This window comes from Macrobrachium nipponense, chromosome 10 (assembly GCF_015104395.2).
Source record: "Macrobrachium nipponense isolate FS-2020 chromosome 10, ASM1510439v2, whole genome shotgun sequence".
Lineage (NCBI taxonomy): Eukaryota > Metazoa > Arthropoda > Malacostraca > Decapoda > Palaemonidae > Macrobrachium > Macrobrachium nipponense.
Window position 1 is genome coordinate 103,765,072 of NC_087204.1, and position 19,008 is coordinate 103,784,079.

At 39.1% G+C, this 19,008-nt stretch overlaps 1 protein-coding gene across 1 annotated transcript; it reads left to right on the forward strand.

Moving 5' to 3' along the window:
- Nucleotides 1-3,530: 3,530 nt before the first annotated feature.
- On the forward strand, nt 3,531-18,667 carry LOC135224206 (mitochondrial pyruvate carrier 1-like). The gene is made up of 4 exons (XM_064263062.1): nt 3,531-3,719; nt 14,965-15,065; nt 17,629-17,738; nt 18,203-18,667. Exons 1-4 carry the CDS (start codon nt 3,649-3,651, stop codon nt 18,287-18,289), a joined length of 369 nt encoding a protein of 122 aa, XP_064119132.1. The 5' UTR covers nt 3,531-3,648; the 3' UTR covers nt 18,290-18,667.
- Nucleotides 18,668-19,008: the final 341 nt, after the last annotated feature.

Here is a 19,008-nt window from a genome sequence, read left to right on the forward strand (position 1 = left end):
CGTGCATTTCCAGAAGTGAGTCTATTGCCAAACGTTATTGCTAAAAATAAAAGATATAGGTCTCGTACGCAGGGACTCGGGGAGGGAATTTTATTTTGGCTCTACATACAGTTTGTGTTAAGGACAACCCATTCAAGGAGAAAAAGGCATGAGATTATGCAAATGCCCGTGTTTATCATAAATCTAAACAGTAAAGTATAATAATAATAATATAATAATAATAATAATAATAATAATAATAATAATAATAATAATAATAATAATAATAATAATAATAATAATAATAATAATAATAATAATAATAATAAGGATTGTATCTGGGGACATCAGGATGGAGTTTGGAATAGAAAAATGCGCCTTAGTCAACATACAAAAAGGCAAAGTAACGAGAACTGAAGGGATAAAGCTACCGGATGGGAGCAACATCAAACACATAGATGAGACAGGATACAAATACCTGGGAATAATGGAAGGAGGGGATATAAAACACCAAGAGATGAAGGATACGACCAGGAAAGAATATATGCAGAGACTCAAGGCGATACTCAAGTCAAAATTCAACGCCGGAAATATGATAAAAGCCGTAAACACATGGGCAGTGCCAGTAATCAGATACAGCGCAGGAATAGTGGAATGGACGAAGGCAGAACTCCGCAGCATAGATCAGAAAACCAGGAAACATATGACAATACACAAAGCACTACACCCAAGAGCAAATACGGACAGACTATACATATCAAGAAAGGAAGGAGGGAGAGGACTACTAAGTGTAGAGGACTGCGTCAACATCGAGAACAGAGCACTGGGGCAATATCTGAAAACCAGTGAAGACGAGTGGCTAAAGAGTGCATGGGAAGAAGGACTAATAAAAGTAGATGAAGACCCAGAAATATACAGAGACAGGAGAATGACAGACAGAACAGAGGACTGGCACAACAAACCAATGCACAGACTAAAGAACTAGCCAGCGATGACACATGGCAATGGCTACAGAGGGGAGAGCTAAAGAAGGAAACTGAAGGAATGATAACAGCGTCACAAGATCAGGCCCTAAGAACCAGATATGTTCAAAGAACGATAGACGGAAATAACATCTCTCCCATATGTAGGAAGTGCAATACGAAAAATGAAACCATAAACCACATAGCAAGCGAATGCCCGGCACTTGCACAGAACTAGTACAAAAAGAGGCATGATTCAGTGGCAAAAGCCCTCCACTGGAGCCTGTGCAAGAAACATCAGCTACCTTGCAGTAATAAGTGGTACGAGCACCAACCTGAGGGAGTGATAGAAAACGATCAGGCAAAGATCCTCTGGGACTATGGTATCAGAACAGATAGGGTGATACGTGCAAACAGACCAGACGTGACGTTGATTGACAAAGTCAAGAAGAAAGTATCATTCATTGATGTCGCAATACCATGGGACACCAGAGTTGAAGAGAAAGAGAGGGAAAAAAATGGATAAGTATCAAGAACTGAAAATAGAAATAAGAAGGATATGGGATATGCCAGTGGAAATCGTACCCATAATCATAGGAGCACTAGGCACGATCCCAAGATCCCTGAAAAGGAATCTAGAAAAACTAGAGGCTGAAGTAGCCCTAGGACTCATGCAGAAGAGTGTGATCCTAGAAACGGCACACATAGTAAGAAAAGTGATGGATTCCTAAGGAGGCAGGATGCAACCCGGAACCCCACGCTATAAATACCACCCAGTCGAATTGGAGGACTGTGATAGAGCAAAAAAAAAAAAAAATAAAAAATAAAAAAAATAATAATAATAATAAACGCTAGCACCTTTATAAACATATACGGGTCACCCTTTTTTGCAGGCCAGCCCACCCACAGGTGAAGGAAAGCAGAAGATGGGTAAGAATTCCACGTCTGAAAAGCTTGAAGAGAGAAACTGACCATTTGAGCATCTTTCACCCTAACGTATTATGTCATCCTAATTTTTTTTATCTATATCATTAATCTTCTGTATATTGGTCACATTTTTAAGTCCTGTCAGTGTTGAATATTCAAGATATAGGAAAATTATAATTTTCTTGTTTTAGGCCACACATTCCTACAAATCAAGTCCATTTATAACACGTTCCCATTCTCGATCACATATCTTTGGAGTAAATTCAGTTTACTTTTGTTTACCATGAAACAAGAAGCTTTCAAGGGTACGTTTTCTGTGATGATTGTTTTGACGAATCAGCTGATTATCACCTTCGTGATCCAAGATTTTCATTATAAAGGGTGTAGGATACGTTTCATTTGTAACAGTAATGTTATAATATTAAATTTTATAGCACAAATAGTCACTAAATGCAATAAAACGGGACACTTTAAAGTCCATTTCAGAATTTAGACCGATGCCGCTGTAGTGTACGATGATAGCCACCATGATAGAATCCTTGATATCTCCCAATATCTATAAAGTAAAATATTTGTACCTTAACTTAGGCCAATTCGACACCAGTTTACTTTCATAATCATCGCTATGCAATTAAGACCTTAAATGTTATTATTATAAAGTTTTCTAGATACGTATGTATACATTTTAGCCTATAAAACTTATTCTTATTCACATGGTTTTACGAATGTTTGTGTTCGTACGTCTTGTGGGGGCGGGGCTGGTGGCTAGTACATTAAATAGTTTTTTGAAGCTTTTACTGAAATATCTTCGTTGAAGTATGACCATTTTCAGTGTATGTATATTAGCTCTGCATAGTAACAAAACCTATGTTTTTATTTAGTTAGTATATTTTTAATAAGTGTTATGCAAGTGTCCATTTGCATACCAATGGGTTTACACAGGTGTGCGCTTACTAAAATTAAAATAACGCGGTGTTTGTGTTTACGTGGATTTTGTCCTTTCTTCATAACCCACTTTTTTCACGTAAGACTTTAATTGATACCTAGTTTATTAATTGAATAACAATTTCAAAAACATTAATAGTTTGTCCGTCCAATTTGTGACTTGTAAATAATCACAATAATTACAACACAACTCACACACACGAATGACATAAAAACAATCATGGCACCTTAAATGCGAAAATGGTAGTTTTTATTTATTAAATCTTTGATTTATTTCTCATTCTTTAATAAGTGATCTCTTTCTGTATTTCCCTTTACCTTCTGTCAATTCTTTCTGATGAACATTATGAAGCTTTTTCCTTATGAATAGGGTAGATCTTTTGAATAATAATAATAATAATAATAATAATAATAATAATAATAATAATAATAATAATAATAATAATAATAATAATAATAATAATAATAATAATAATAATAATAAATAATAAAGCCTGAGAGAGATTAATTGATTTTTTTGTCGAGCACCAGTCGCTATAGTTAATAATAATAATAATAATAATAATAATAATAATAATAATAATAATAATAATAATAATAATAATAATAATAATAATAATAAACTGTCAGGATATCTGATAGCCATACATACGAGAGTTTTGAGATCAGACGTACGAAGGTTATCGCATGACTCGGGAGGCTGCTGCTGCCGATTCCGTGTAAATAAGAAGAAGAATCTGCCAGTGGCGATTCAGCTTTAAAAGTTGCGTGATACACCGTTGTTGCTACTCGATCAAATATTGCTAGTGTCCCATAGACGTCCACTGCCGAAATCATGGCCGGGGCGCTGATCAAGAAAGGGCTCGACCACCTGAAGAGCAAGGAGTTTCGCCAATATCTCATGAGGTGAATTAAAAGGATTATTTTTTGACAACGTTTCTGGGTATATATGGTTGCATGTTAGGGGTTAATTATAGTCCAGCGAGTGCCCCCCGGCTCCCCCTAGGAGGACTCGTCCCTCTGCCCAGCATGGTCCTCGATCGAGATTTTGGGTGACGTTTGGACCGTGCAATTGTGACTGGTCGTGACCGAAGATGATCTACCGATTTTACCGCCGGTCATTAGCCTACTAGCTAGCCATACGAATCTCGATCAAACTGGATCCCCCAGGACTGACAAGTGACCGTCTGAATTTAGGGCTACATAGGTAGTAGGGGCGGGGGTCGGGGTAGATCTTTAGTATAGCCTAGGTACCTAGGTAGTAACTATTCCAGGGGCGAGCTAGGCTATGGCAGTTGACGTTTTTCTGCAGGATTTTACCTCCTGAACAAGAATTGAAATATATTTTTGGCCGGCTGTAATTAACCTAGAATTTACACTTGAACCCTATCCTACGGTATGGGGGACCTGATGGGAATGCAGGGTTTTGGGGGGTCGACTGTAATTTTCCCCCAGGGGATAGCCTAGTAGTGTAAACACTGCGAAATGCATTTGACGCCCCAATCCCAAGTGGCTGTCGTTCCTTGATTTTCAACCAATCATAAGTGACACAGCATGTGCCACATCTTCATTCATGGGACGACGGATGAGATGAAACCAACTAGGGTAAACAACCGCAGTCGATCCGTCGTCATCGCGTGGCTGGGCCTTAGCTATTCACTCGATATTTAATTGGTGGAACAAGAATACAATTACATCTTTAAGCATACCTCAAAAGATTAAAGTTTCGTCAACATAATTTGATATATGAAAGCGCCATACGAACTAAAATAAGCATGTGAGCTTATCGTAAAATATGTTTTCAAGGCAGTTTTGAAATCCAACATGTCGGCAACCGCGTGATGTGCCGTTTGTAACCACAGCCAAGCCACCATCTTTCCCAGCCTTCCCAGCACTCATTTGAACAATGTTAGCTAATATATATAACGTTATTGATCTTACTCAAGATTGCAGTTGTAATCAGCACAATGAAACAACAATTTGTTGCCTAGCCTATATTAGTGAAAGTATGAAACTTTTTATTCCCAGGGTCATGGTTTGAACTGAAATTCATTTTTACCTTGTAATCGGTGGTTTTATCCTTACTGCCATCAAAACTAAAACTCCACAGTGCTTATTGATTGTAATTATACATGTTTTGGTCTTGATCCACTCCAAATTGCACTTGAACTACATTGATCAATGCTTTGCTTTTAAATAAATGTATTTTTGAAATTCACAACTCTGATTTGGTGACCTTAGATAATGAAGGGGAAGATGGAGAGAGAGAGAGAGAGAGAGAGAGAGAGAGAGAGATTGGGTATCGAGAGAGAGAGGGGGGGCTATTGCCAGTGTCGAGAGAGAAGGGGGGGGTTAGGAGAAAGTGTTACCAAACTCAGTTTGCCTGGCGCTATGGCCTTCGCTACCAAAGTGAATAACAGAGGCGGTGGCCCCGTTATTATATATGTATAGTATCTATATATATATTATATATATATCTATCTATCTATATATATATATATCATAATACTAATAAAAGGAGCCCATAAAAACACCAAAATGTAGAGAGAAAAGTACTATATTTCAGAGACTGCTGTCTCTCTCTTCAGGTATATGAATGAGAAAAGTTTACAGAAAAGGTGGTATTTATACCAAGAGATCCGTCCACAAGTAAGCCAATTTAGGTCACCCCCGCTGATAATCTTCCTTTAATCTTCTTAAGCGTTGGTTGAATGAACACTGCGTCGACGACATCTGAGATCCACGCCCCTTTTGAGATGTTCAATTACTGCCTTTTTCTTCTTTTTTTTAATTAGACCGATTCCATCATTTGACTCTTGTACCGGCAGTTGCTGCTATAAATTACACGTGACATATTCCAGTTTATTCTATGGTTATGTTCATTTATATGGTTGAAAATAATCGAGTTCTGTTGTCCATACCTAACTGACCGTTTGTGTTGTATTAATCTCTGGGGAAGTGATTTACCTGTAAATCCGATGTAAGATTGGTCACAGTCCTGGCATGGGATCTCATATACCCCAGAGTCTTTGGGAGATGTCTTTTGTTGGACGTTAATCAGGGATTTGGCTAAGGTATTTGGGTAGGTAAATGCAAAAGGGTTGGATTTCCCAAGGGTGTGAGTTACTCTCTTAATCGTCTCCAGGTGGGGAATTTTTATTTTATTGTTGGGTGTGTCTCTGGTCTTGTCTTTAGGGGGTCGGTAGAAAATTACGTTTGCTTTTTGAATTGCTTTCTCAATTATATGGTCAGGATACTTTAAAGGTGAAAGTTGCTTGCGAATTAGTTCAAATTCTTTTTCCAGGAAATCTGGGGAACAAATTCGTAAGGCGGCTTAAGAATAGGTTGCTAGCTACACCTATCTTGATAGTAATGTCGTGATAGCTAAAGTAGTGAATATATGAAAGTGAGAACGTTGGTTTTCTGTATATGGTAAATTTGTATTCTGTCGTGTCTCTGATTATTAAAACATCAAGAAAAGGAATTTTGTTGTCTATTTCCCATTCAACTTTAAATTTGATATATATATATATATATATATATATATATATATATATATATATCTATATATATATATGATATATATATATATATATAACACAGCCAGTCCCCGGGTTACGACAGGGGAACATCATAAAAAATCCTAAGAAAACCTTACTTTTATGCTTTGGGTGCACCGAAAACTATGTAAGCTGCGTTTCTTATTGCATTTTTTCATCAAAAAAAAAAAAAAAACCTTCAAATATTGATTATTTTGCATTTTTGGTGTCATTTTTCATCTGCCAGATCAGTGTTGTAGGCGTCGTAACCCTGGAACATGCGTCGTAACCCTGGAAATGATTTCTGATGAATATAATTCAAAAGCGCCTTAACCTCGGAACGTTGTAAGCCAAGACAGTCGTAACCCGGGGACTGTCTATATATATATATATATATATATATATATATATATATAGATATATATATATAGATATATATATATATATATATATATATATATATATATATATATATATATATATATATTAATACATTAATACCATTAATATAATTTATCTAGCCCTAAATCCCCAAAAACCGCACCAAAATTTACCACATTGGCAACCCTGTTACCTCCTATTCTGTCCGCCAGTTGGCAACACTGTCGTTGACAGATACAAAAAACCTTCACTCAAATCAGTTGTTAACGAGCGCCTGTGTTGTTTACATCACGGCCGCTCTTTATAAATTTCCTTAAACATTTTTGTGCCTTAAAGCTTTCATTATTTGTTAAATGAGACTTTATGTGAATTACCACTCACGCATTACATCACGAAATAGTGAATTAACTTTGATTTCTGTTGTGGTTCTTATCTTAAATTACGAACTTTTGCGCGACCCGGAACTACTGACCTGTCCAATTCTACAATGGATTGCCAAGAAATTACGATGCTTCCTTCTGCCAGCAACATCAGGATCTGCCCGGTTTGTGGGACAAGGATGAGTAGCAGGGAGTATGAACCCCATGACATTTGTAGCTCTTGTCGTGGACAGGTTTGTGACTTGACTCTCGTTGTGACGTATGTAAGCCCTGGTCTGACGAGGATATGACTGCTTATATGAAACGCCAAACAATCTTGCAGCGTAAAAGATCGGTTAAGGAGAAAAGAAATCGATTGCTAGAACTGTATCTAACGAATTCTTTGACTTGGGCGCTCATGGTTCTGGCTCTTCGGTTTCGGTATCGTACGACTCCGATTCCGAATTGATTGATGCTTTGCCCCCTGTACAACCGGTAATTAGTGAAGTTATTTCTGATGTAGATTCAAAGATTTTGGCAATGGAAACTACCTGGAAACAGAATTTTAAGAAATTACAGCTTAGTCTAGATAGAGATATTTCAGCTAAGTTTAACAATCTGTCAGAGAATTTTCAAGAAGCCTTTACTAGAATGTCTAACACTTTTAGATTCATTTTCAGCTCCTCGTCAGGTACCTGTCGACAGCACCATGGGTAAGTGCTACAGATACCCCAGCTTGTGAACCCCGTCGTGGCGAAGGACTGAGGGGGGATCCGGTCCGGGCAGGTGCCTAACGAATCTTTACCCAACGTGTCCCCTGTTAGTCCCGTAACAGTGCCAAAGGGCGCTTATTTAGGAGAAGGGGGGAGGGATATTAGTGTCAGACCTAAGATAGCTAGTCGTCAGGATTTTACTTACTAGGGGAAGTTTCTAAGTTAGGATCTGACGATGATGATGACGATTCGTGTGATATTGATGTTTCCTCGAATGGATGTCATGATGTAGAATTCAAGAAACTTTTTTATTTAATTTTGATTTTTCTTCCTCAGGCGAAGCCTAAAGAGCAGAAGCAGCCTCCGCCTCGTTGTATTACAGAAGGGATTTTTCTTGACGTCCTTCCCGGTCACGGGAATTTTTACGTTTTCCCTTTGCCCAGAGGTTCGCGAGAGTGAGGGCGGACGTTGCCGCTAAACTTTCGAAGGTGATCGGGGAAGGGAAGAGGAAGCTCTCTTCTCTTCTATGACACCGGAGAGGAGTTTACCAGGTGGCGGATGATTCTTCATTCTCTCGACCCCCAATCCAAATCCTGATTTTGTCCGACTTTCAAGTCAACCCTTGCTATGGAGTCTGTTATGAGCTCCTTACAAGAAGCTCAATCCTTCAATATGTGGGTCCTCGGAGGGCTTTTAATGTATATCAAGGACTCCGGGTTTGTTCCTCCTGATGCTCCTCTTTTTGAGAAATTCTGCTCATCCATTTTAATCGCTTCTGTACATCAGAACGAGCTTGCTGCTTCAATGCAGGCCTTTCTTGTTTCTCTAAGGCGTAACCTGTATTTGTCGCAGTTACCCTCCTCTGTATCGGAGATTCAGAGAAACCCGTCTGTTGTCCTCTTCTCCTTTTGGCGATTTCCTTTTCGATATTTCTGTGCTTTCTGAGGTTTTGAAGGAACATCAGGTGATGCCTCTTCCCAAGCTCACTGGGCCTTATCAGGAGCTTTTTCCTCTGGTCTTCCTCCCGTTCCTTCAAGGAGTAAGCGTAAGTTTAGGGCCAGATCTGTACCTTCTGCTCCAGCCCAACAACCTCCTTCTGGCTCTTTTTTCCAGAGTACATCTCAGGTTTCTGGTGCCTGTACTTCATCTCTGGTGCTCACCCTTTGAAACGTGGGAGAGGTTCTTGGCGTGGCTCTAAGGGCAGAGAAAGAGCTCAACCTCCAGGAGGACCTTCTTCTTCTTCTTCTTCCTTGTCTCTGCGTAAGAATTTTCGGAAGTAGGAGTCATCAGCTCGCCTGGAGACCGCAGTAGGAGCTTGTCTCTCCCGCCATTGGTCAGCTTGGCAGGGGAGAGCGGTGGATGCTTGGGTGGTGGAGGTCCTGAAGGAAGGTTACGAGATCCCTTTTGTTTCCAGACCTCCACTTTCCAATCGTCCCTCTCGAGTTCAGCAGTTATTCCCCTCACTCAATCAGGGGTCAAGCCTTGGAGAAGGAGCTTTCGGCCCTCTTGGAGAAGGATGCCATAGAGCGAGCTCCTCCTTCTCCCGGGTTTTACTCTCGGATGTTTGTAGTTCTAAAGGCCTCAGGTGCCTGGCGCCCCATCATAGATCTTTCGGTTTTGAACAAGTTCATTCTAAAGTCCAAGTTCAGGAATGATACGGTCCAGACTGTTCTTTCATCCGTCAGGAGGGGGGACTGGATGATTTCCATCGATCTGCAGGATGCTTATCTGCAAATCCCCATCCATCCAAGAAGCAGACCTTACCTTTGGTTTTTCACGGACTCGGGAGTTTTCCAGTTCAAGACCCTTTGTTTCGGCCTCACCACTGCTCCACAGGTCTTTTCTCTGGTGATGGCTCCTGTTTCAGCTATTCTGCATCAGTTAAATGTAAGGATGCTTCGGTATCTGGACGATTGGCTAGTCCAGGCCGAATCTCTAGAGAAATGTCTCCGGTCGATGGAGATAGTTCTGTCTCTTTGTGTCGAGTTGGGCATTCGTGTCAACTTCGACAAGTCCAATCTAATCCCTTGCCAGATCATGACTTATCTGGGGATTGTTTTGAATTCCCAGATTTTGAGGGCTTCTCCCGCTCAGAAATGGATAGACAAGCTTCTGAGTCTGATCGAAGAATTTTTGTCCTCCGTAACGCAGCCAGTTTCTCTTGTAGGTCTCTCCTGGGCCATTTGTCATCCCTCATCCAACTGGTTCCCGGAGGTTGTCTCAGAATTTGGGAAGGTCCCTTTCAGTCGACACTTCGCCAAGTCATGGGATTTCGTGTCCGAGGACACGATAGTCGCCTCTTCTCCACAATGTCGGAAGGATCTCCGTTGGTTGGGGATGCAAGTTCACCGTCTCAAGTCAGGGACATCTCTTCTTTCGGTTCCTCCGGACCTAATGTTTTGGTCAGACGCCTCGGATCAAGGTTGGGGTGCACACCTGGGCTCCGAAGCCACTTCGGGCCTTTGGTTAGAGGAGGAGAGGATCATGTCAATAAATTGGAGGGAACTAAGGGCAGTGTACCTAGGCCTTCTTTCATTTCAGGAACAACTGTTGGAGTCGGTTGTCGCGATCTTTGTCGACAACACCACAGCAGGTCTCGTACTTGAGAAACCAAGGCGGCACACAGTCGGATCTTCTCACTCAAGAAGCCCGATCAATCCTGTGTTGGGCAGAAGACTGGGGGATTACGTTGGTCCCTCAGTTTATCCAGGGCCATCACAACGTCTTAGCAGACGCCTTGTCGAGACCGAGCGAAGTTCAAGGTCGGAGTGGACACTTTGCCAGGAAGTCTTCGACAGCCTCAGGAAGAAATGGCCTGTCACAGTCGATCTTTTTGCCACCCCACTGAATTTTCGGTTGCCAGATATTCTTAGCCCCTTACCAGACTCCTCAGAGTGCCGGGACAGACTCTCTTTTGCAGGACTGGGAGGGACTTCAAGCCTATGCTTTTCCTCCGTTCTCTCTGGTTGAGGGGGTCAGTCCTCAACAAAGTGATGGGCAACCAAGCGTCTGGATCTCACCTTGATCGCCCCCTTCTGGCCACAGAAGGAGTGGTTTCCCGACCTTCTGGAAGCACTGGTGGAACCCCCCATTCGCCTCTCAGAGAGACCAGATCTTCTCAAACAACCCCATTTTCATCGGTTCCATCAGAGGCTCCACATGCTTCATCTTCATGCCTGGAGACTGTCAGGAGGTTCTCCAAGCACGAAGGGTTCTCCTCCAGAGTGGCGCGACAGTTGGCTCTTGCAGACGGCAATCAACCAGAGTAAATTATCAGGCTAAATGGTCGGTTTACAGACGTTGGTGTAAGTCTCAAGGACATTCAATTTCTAGACCTTCCTTACCGAAAGTAGCGGAGTTTTTAGTTCATTTACATCATGACAGGGCCCTGTCACCTTCGTGCATTAAGGGTTATAGGTCTATGCTTTCCTGTGTTTTTAAGGCAAGGCTCCCTGAGATCTCTTCATCTTATGTCATTAGAGATTTACTTCGATCTTTTTCCTATCTCGACCCAGGCTGCAGTGTTCGCCTCCGACATGGGACGTTAACAAAGTCCTTCAAGCCTTAAGGTTCCCTCCGTTTGAGCCTCTAAATTCTGCCAAATTTAGGGACCTCTCTTCTAAGACACTCTTCCTTGTCTCACTGGCTACGGCCAAGAGGGTGGGTGAACTGCAAGCACTCTCTTTTCTGGTTGCCAGATCTGGACAAGACATGATTTTGTCATACCTTCCTGAATTTGTCGCAAAGACTGAATCGTCATGATAATCCCATTCCCAGGTCTTTCGTACTGAAGTCGCTGGTCGACTTTGTTGGTAATTTAAATGAGGAATTAGTTCTTTGCCCTGTTAGGGCGCTCTCATGTTATTTACGCCGCACGAAGGACATTCAGGGTCGTCCCCGTCATCTGTTTTGTTTCACCCCGAAATGTCAAGAGACCTATTTCAAAGAATGGTGTATCCTTTTTCTCAGAGATCTGATCGTTAAAACTGGTGGTTCGGCTGCTGGGGAAGACCAGACGCCGAGAGCACACAGTATTAGAACAGTTGCTACATCAGTAGCTTTATGAAGAACTCTCAGTCGCCAAGGTGCTTGAGGCGGCGACTTGGCGTTCTAATTCTGTGTTTGCCTCTTTTTACTTGAGGGATATTTCTCTAGTTCTAGGCGACCTTCGTTCTTTGGGCCCGTTGGTGATGGCAGGACAGGTCGTCAGACAGGAGAATTAGGTAGTCTTCCTGTTTTACGTTTGGTTTGCTACCTGTATATTATTCATTAATTTTTGTTTTGTTGTATATATTTTTTGTTTTTGTATTATAACCCATGGCAGTTTTTGACGTAGTTATAATGGGAATTAGGCAGTTTGGTATTTAGGTGTTGTTGATGACAAGGACTGACTGCTTGGCAACTCATGCTGCTTCCATTGTCAGTGTGAAATGGTTCCAGCCACTGGGTTGTCGGCACTGGCGACTACACTTCTCCCAGAGTCCCGAGCTGACCTAGGAATAGCCACTGGTTCGCTTGTCCTGACGACTCCTGCTTCTTCCACTGTCCTGGACAGGGAATTAGTCGATGGATCGTCTGCTGTCATCTGGTGACTCGCTCACCATCTACTTTTTGTCTCACCTGTTTTCTCGGAGTCAGACACTCGTGTGAGATCAGGCGACATTTAGTAGCCCTGAGTTTCTTGTTGACGAAGTCGGTTGCGTTGATACACCCCCGATGATCGTGTAACATGAGACCAGGTTGGACTGTCAGGCATTCGTCCTTCGGAACTGAATCGCCTTTTTGCTCCGCGCTCTCCTTTCTCTTGGCACCAGACAGCTCGAGTTAGGAGTTGCTCATGAGCCGATTCGTTGCTGGCGACGTCGGGTTGCGTTGATACACCCCTAAGGTTTGCTTAGCTTTGAATCGCCCAGACAGTCCAGACACTCATCCTTTAGGGAAAGAATAGTGCTTGATAGTCTTCAGGGTGCAGCCTTGCTGTCCGCAATTCGTCTGACTGGTCACCTGGTCAGTCACCTGACTTCAGTACAGACGGACTGACTATGCACTTACTCCTTGTCCTGTGCTACCGCAGTTTGGTGGCGGATTATGGTAGGAGACTTTGAGTTGTTAGTATCTTAGACCTTGGGTTGAGTTTTGACTGCCTATGATATATATTTCTTTGTTTGTTTCTCCTGTTCTGTCCGAAGGGGAAATTGTATTCAGATTCCCTCCTCCTTTTCAATGTGGTTAATCGGGCTAGATAAATTATAATAAGGTAATGTTTATTTAATTATATGGAATTTTTATTCTAAAATTAATATTAATAATACTTACCTGTATAATTTATCTAGTCCCACCCATCCTACCCCACGATCTGCCTATCACAACTGATTTGAGGGAAGGTTTTTGTATCTGTCAACAACAGTGTTGCCAACTGGCGGACAGAAATAGGAGGTAACAGGGTTGCCAATGTGGTAAATTTTGGTGCGGTTTTTGGGGGATTTAGGGCTAGATAAATTATACAGGTAAGTATTATTAATATTAATTTTAGAATAAAAATTCCATATATATATATATATATACAGTGGACCCCCCGTATTCGCATTCTCCAGATTCGCGGACTCACACATTCGCGGATTTCTCTCGGAACGTTTCCCTGCTTATTCGCGGAAAATTCGCGCATTCGCTGTATTTTTCTATGATAAATATCCACAAATTCCTGGTTTTTTTGATGAATTTCATCATAAAATGCACTTTTGTGATAAAACTATTAAAAAAACCATGTAGGAAAATTTCTAGTGGGTTTTTCTTGAGTTTTAACTAACAAAATAGGCTGTTTTTAGCATTTTTTTACAGGGTTCCAAACATTCGCGGATTCTAACTATTCACGGGGGGGTCTGGTACGCATCCCCCGCGAATACGGGGGGACCACTGTATATACTGTATATATATATATATATATATATATTTATATATATATATATATATATATATATATATATATATATATATACACATATACATACATATATATATACAGTGGACCCCCCGTGTTCGCGTTCTCCAGATTCGTGGATTTCTCTTGGGAACGTTTCCCTGCATTATTTGCGGAAAATTCACGCATTCGCAGTATTTTTCTATGATAAATATCCACTAGTTCCTGGTTTTTTGATGAACTTCATCATAAAATGCACTTTTTTGTGATAAAACTATTAAAAAAACCAAATGGAAATTTTTAGTGGGTTTTCCTTGAGTTTTAACTAACAAAATAGGCTGTTTTTAGCATTTTTATAGGGGTTCCAAACATTCGCGGGTTCTAACTATTCACGGGGGGGGTCTGGTACGCATCCCCTGTGAATACGGGGCGTCACCACGTATATATATATATATATATATATATATATATATATATATATATATATATATATATATATACATTATACATATTGATTAACTGTTGACGTTAACGAAGCTTGTCATAATTTTGTGGGACCAAGTAAAATCTATTATATTTTCTAAACTTACTTTAAGCATTGACTCTTTGGATTTTATCCTCTGAAATCAAAATCGAAGTAGAGGTGCTTTGACTCTTGAACTTTTTTCCTACGTTGATATGTAGCTTTTTAAGCTGTTTGCTATTACTCTTTGAATTATTAATTAACTAAAATCTATTATATTTTCTAAACTTACTTTAAGCATTGACTCTTTGGATTTTATCCTCTGAAATCAAAATTGATAGTAGAGGTGCTTTGGCTTTGAACTTTTTTCCTGTTGATATGTAGCTTTTATTGCTTTGCTTATTACTCTTTAATATTAATTAAACTATTTTTATAATTAGTTCATTCATACTTTGTATCATTGAGAACATTTTACAATATGTTGCTCTGTTTGGTTCAGGTTTATTATAGTTGTACAGTATATTTATTCAATTTGACTCTTTCTTATATGTTTTGAAGCTCTACAAACATATTCAGTATTAGCAAATTTTGTCATTTAGTAACTTTAACTAATATTTAAAGCCTAAATTCATGAAATATTGTACTACTGTGTTTTCATAACTTGTGAATATGAAGACAGTAATTCTTGTGGAAATATGTTACTGCAATTAAAATTATCATTGTTTAATGTAGGTATAATATAGTACTGCTTTAATAACATTTTTCGTTCTCTGTTACAGCACGCATTTTTGGGGTCCTATTGCAAACTGGGGAATTCCAATTGCTGCAATTGCTGATACAAAAAAACCTCCAGAGATCATAAGTGGCAAGATGACATTTGGTAAGTGTGCGATTTGGTAACCCTCAAAGGGGGTACAAGGGGCCATTGGCTATTGTGCAATTATGGAGAGACCAGGAAGTGATTGGTTGTTCTCAATTAATAGCTCAGAGGACTTCCTCTTGTCCTCAGCTTTTCTTTGCTTCAATCATAGATTTCTCTCGGTAAAAGCTTTAGGTAGGGGTGATGTATATTTGTTTCCACACTTCATCTTTTCACCTTCATATGTGTGGCACCAGAGTGTTTCGCTTTCAGTTTTAAGTAAGTCTTTATGGGATGAGGTTGCTACCCCAACAACATAGATGCTCAATGGGCTTGTAGGTTAATACTCGCCAGGCACGGGCCAGATTCGGTGTCATTTAATTTCTCTGGTCAAATGACCTGTGATTTTTATATACAGAAAAAACAGTAATTTCTTTCGTATCTATCTTCATTAACTGCTAAGTCATTATATAGATTGCATTTAGGTAACTTCCACAACATTACATTTTCATATATACGTACTTTATCCAGCAGCAGTTCTGAAGTTTCATTGACATTTTCACATGCGTATATACTTTATCCAGGCAGCTGTTCTGAAGTTTTCATTGACATCTTTTCCACCATGCATATATACCTTTATCCAGCAGCTGTTCTGGAGTTACATTGAACATTTTCCACACGCAGCATATACTTTAGCCAGCAGCTGTTTCTGAAGTTTCATTGACATTTTCACACGCGTATACTACGTTATTCCCAGCAGCTGTTTCTGAAAATTTCAATTGACATTTTCACACCGGTAATATAACTTTATCCAGCAGCTGTCTTCTGGAGTTTCATTGACATTTTTCACGGAATGCGTATAATACTTTACATTCCAGGCAGCTGTTCTGAATGTTTCATTGACATTTTCACATGCGTAATATACCTTTATCGCCAGCAGCTGTTCTGAAGTTTCATTGACATTTTTCACATGCGTATAGACGTTTGACAATTTTCACATGCGTATACTTTATCTCCAGCCAGCTGTTTATGAAGTTCATTTGACAGTATTTTCATCATGCGTATATACTTTATCCAGAAGCCTGGTTCTGAAGTTTCATTGGACAAATTTTTTCACACGCGTATTAACTTTATCCAGCAAGCTGTTCTGGGTTTTCAGTTTCTTGACATTTTGCACATGCGGTATATACTTTATCCAGCAGCTGTTCTGAAGTTTTCATTGACATCTTTCACATGAGTATATAACTTTATCCCAGCAGCTGTTCTGAAGTTCATTGAACATTTTCACATGAGTATATACTTTGGACATTTTCCACATGCGTAACTTTACTTTGCCAGCAGCTGTTTCTGAAGTGTTTCATTGACATTTTCACATGCGTATAGTACCTTTATCCTAGCAGCTGTTCTTGAAGTTTCATTGACATTGTTTTTCACCATGAGTAATAACTTTATACCAGCAGCTGTTCTTGAAGTTACAATTGACAATTTTTCACATGGCGCATACTTTATCCAGCAGCCTGTTCGAAGTTCATTGACATTTTCACATGCGGTAGACTTAATCTCCAGCCAAGCTGTTTCGGAAGCTTCCATGTAACTGAAGCCCTTTGTTTCCAGTTCCTCTTCCATTCTATGTATCCAGGACCTTCAAAGTTCCTGCAAGCAGTGTTCCTTTAGCACTTTACAGTATTAATTTTACGGTCATGTTATTTTTTTTTTCTTATGAAACCACCATGTTAAAAGTATTTTACGCTCATTTTATGAAACACCATTAAAGTACTTTACTTCAGCAAGCTTTACCTAATGTTACTTTTACCTGCACTCATCATTGCAATACACTCCTTGAACACCTGAATAGTCCTGGTCACTGACCAGGGGTAATTCAGGTGTTCAGGTAAGTAATTACAATATTAGTTTTATTATGAAAACTTCATTTTTCTTCATTACCATCTTATAAATGGTCAGATGATGGCAGTTGTTCCATTAGTTGAGTAAAATTGTTTATGCAAGAGATTTAAGTAATTGCAAATGTAAACCACAGTTGCTAGTTGTTATTACCTGGCTATAGATGTGATAGTTTTACTTCAGAACATTTTTGTTTTGTTTCATAATTGGTCTTGTTTATGAGAGATGACTGATTACTTGTCCATTACACACATTTTTTATATTACTTGTTTCCTATTTTTTTTTACTTGAAAATGATGTAACATGTTAGGACTAGGGTAGGAAGAAAAGCCTGCAGTAAATTGAAGATGTAAGATGTTTTTAGAGATAGGTGCCAATTCTCTTTTCTCATTAATATTTCTTGAAAGCAATAAGTTAAGAAATGATCATGCACCCTGAGTATGTAAAAACATCAGATTTATTTAGACTGTTTGTCTTTCTTTGCCATTTGTAGTGTAGCATATTCATTAACATTTAATGTATGTTTTTCACTTTTGGGAGCTTAGAAATTTATGATTGTGCATAACTATTTTATTAGGAATGGTGAAATATGAAGATGATTGTTATTTCATATGTACTACATATGCTAAATACTAGAGGATGGTTGTGAATTGTGAAATTAATTTTGATCTTGATTTTTCAGCCTTGTGTCTGTACTCTGCAATTTTTATGAGATTTGCCATCAAAGTGCAGCCAAGAAATCTATTGTTGTTTTCTTGTCACTTTACAAATGAAACAGCACAGTTAATTCAGGTAAGATTAGTACCGTAATAATTTTCTTTTTATTTTTGTTACAAGTAGATCCTTTTCATAAATTGTTTTAAATACTGTCAGGCTTGCTTACAGAACAGCAGCCTCTTATTCTAATTGTGCAGTTAACTGTTAGCTAAAGCCATTTAAGTAATAATTACATAGTTAAAGAAAAATAAAATCAGTGAGATTTTCCCTGCCAGGACAGAACATAAAGTTGCAGAATTATCTCTGAATATTCCTAGAGTTGATTGACAATCCTATCTGTTTCGGCATTTCCATTGAGTGTGGAATATTTATTAAATGAAAGTTTTGTAGGTTGCTGTTGTTGTTTGGCTTGCTTGGCTTGCTAGGAAGCACAGTGATACATGAGCAGTACGTACTGTACTACATAAATTTAAGAAACTGTATTTCTTATACCATACGAAACCTGTATTCACTGACTAATGTTGCGACATCTTTTGCAGGCTGGTCGATTGATAAACTACGAGTATATGGGGGGCAAAGAGAAGGCAGCAGAAGCAACTGCAGAGAATACTGCTGTGACTACCTAATTGGTGAAAAATGTATATGTTGATGTTTTTAAAATTGTTAAATACCTCTCCTAAGGGAGACTGTTACCCATCTAGAAAGTGCACTGAAGTTGTATTAGAAATAGACAAATTTTTTTACGTTATATTATTTTGGGCACAAAAATTAATGTATAGAGAAAGGTATTTAGAAGATTACTTTTGAATTAATTCCCAAGCAATTAGTGTTTAGGAAAATTACTGAAATTTAATTTTATTTTGCAGCAGATGGGTGCTTAAGGACTTGCATAGAATGATAGATGTGTGTATGTATGTATATTTTATGGTTGTGGCTTTCAAGTACGTGATGAAAGTTTAGTATGATCATTTTTAGCATTTCACTTTCTGGATAACTGCATTTACATGTTATTTAGGCAAACTGCACAACTTAGTATTTTTTTGTTTTTATTTTTAATTTTATTAGTATAAATGTTCGGTTTCTGATGTCATTACATCTTTACAGTCTGCTATGTTGAGGGAATCTGGTATGGCACTGTGTATGGAAACATGGTGGTCTTATCAGGCAATGTAAGTTCCATTGAGGAGAATCAGTTCGTGATCATCAGTTTTTCTTTATATCACTCTTGCTTTGAGTTACATTTTTACTTAAGAAAATTTTAGAATGGTACAAGTCAGCTCATACCAGCACAAGACAATATTCATAACTGAACAATGACTCGTGTATAGTACTGTACATATTTTGA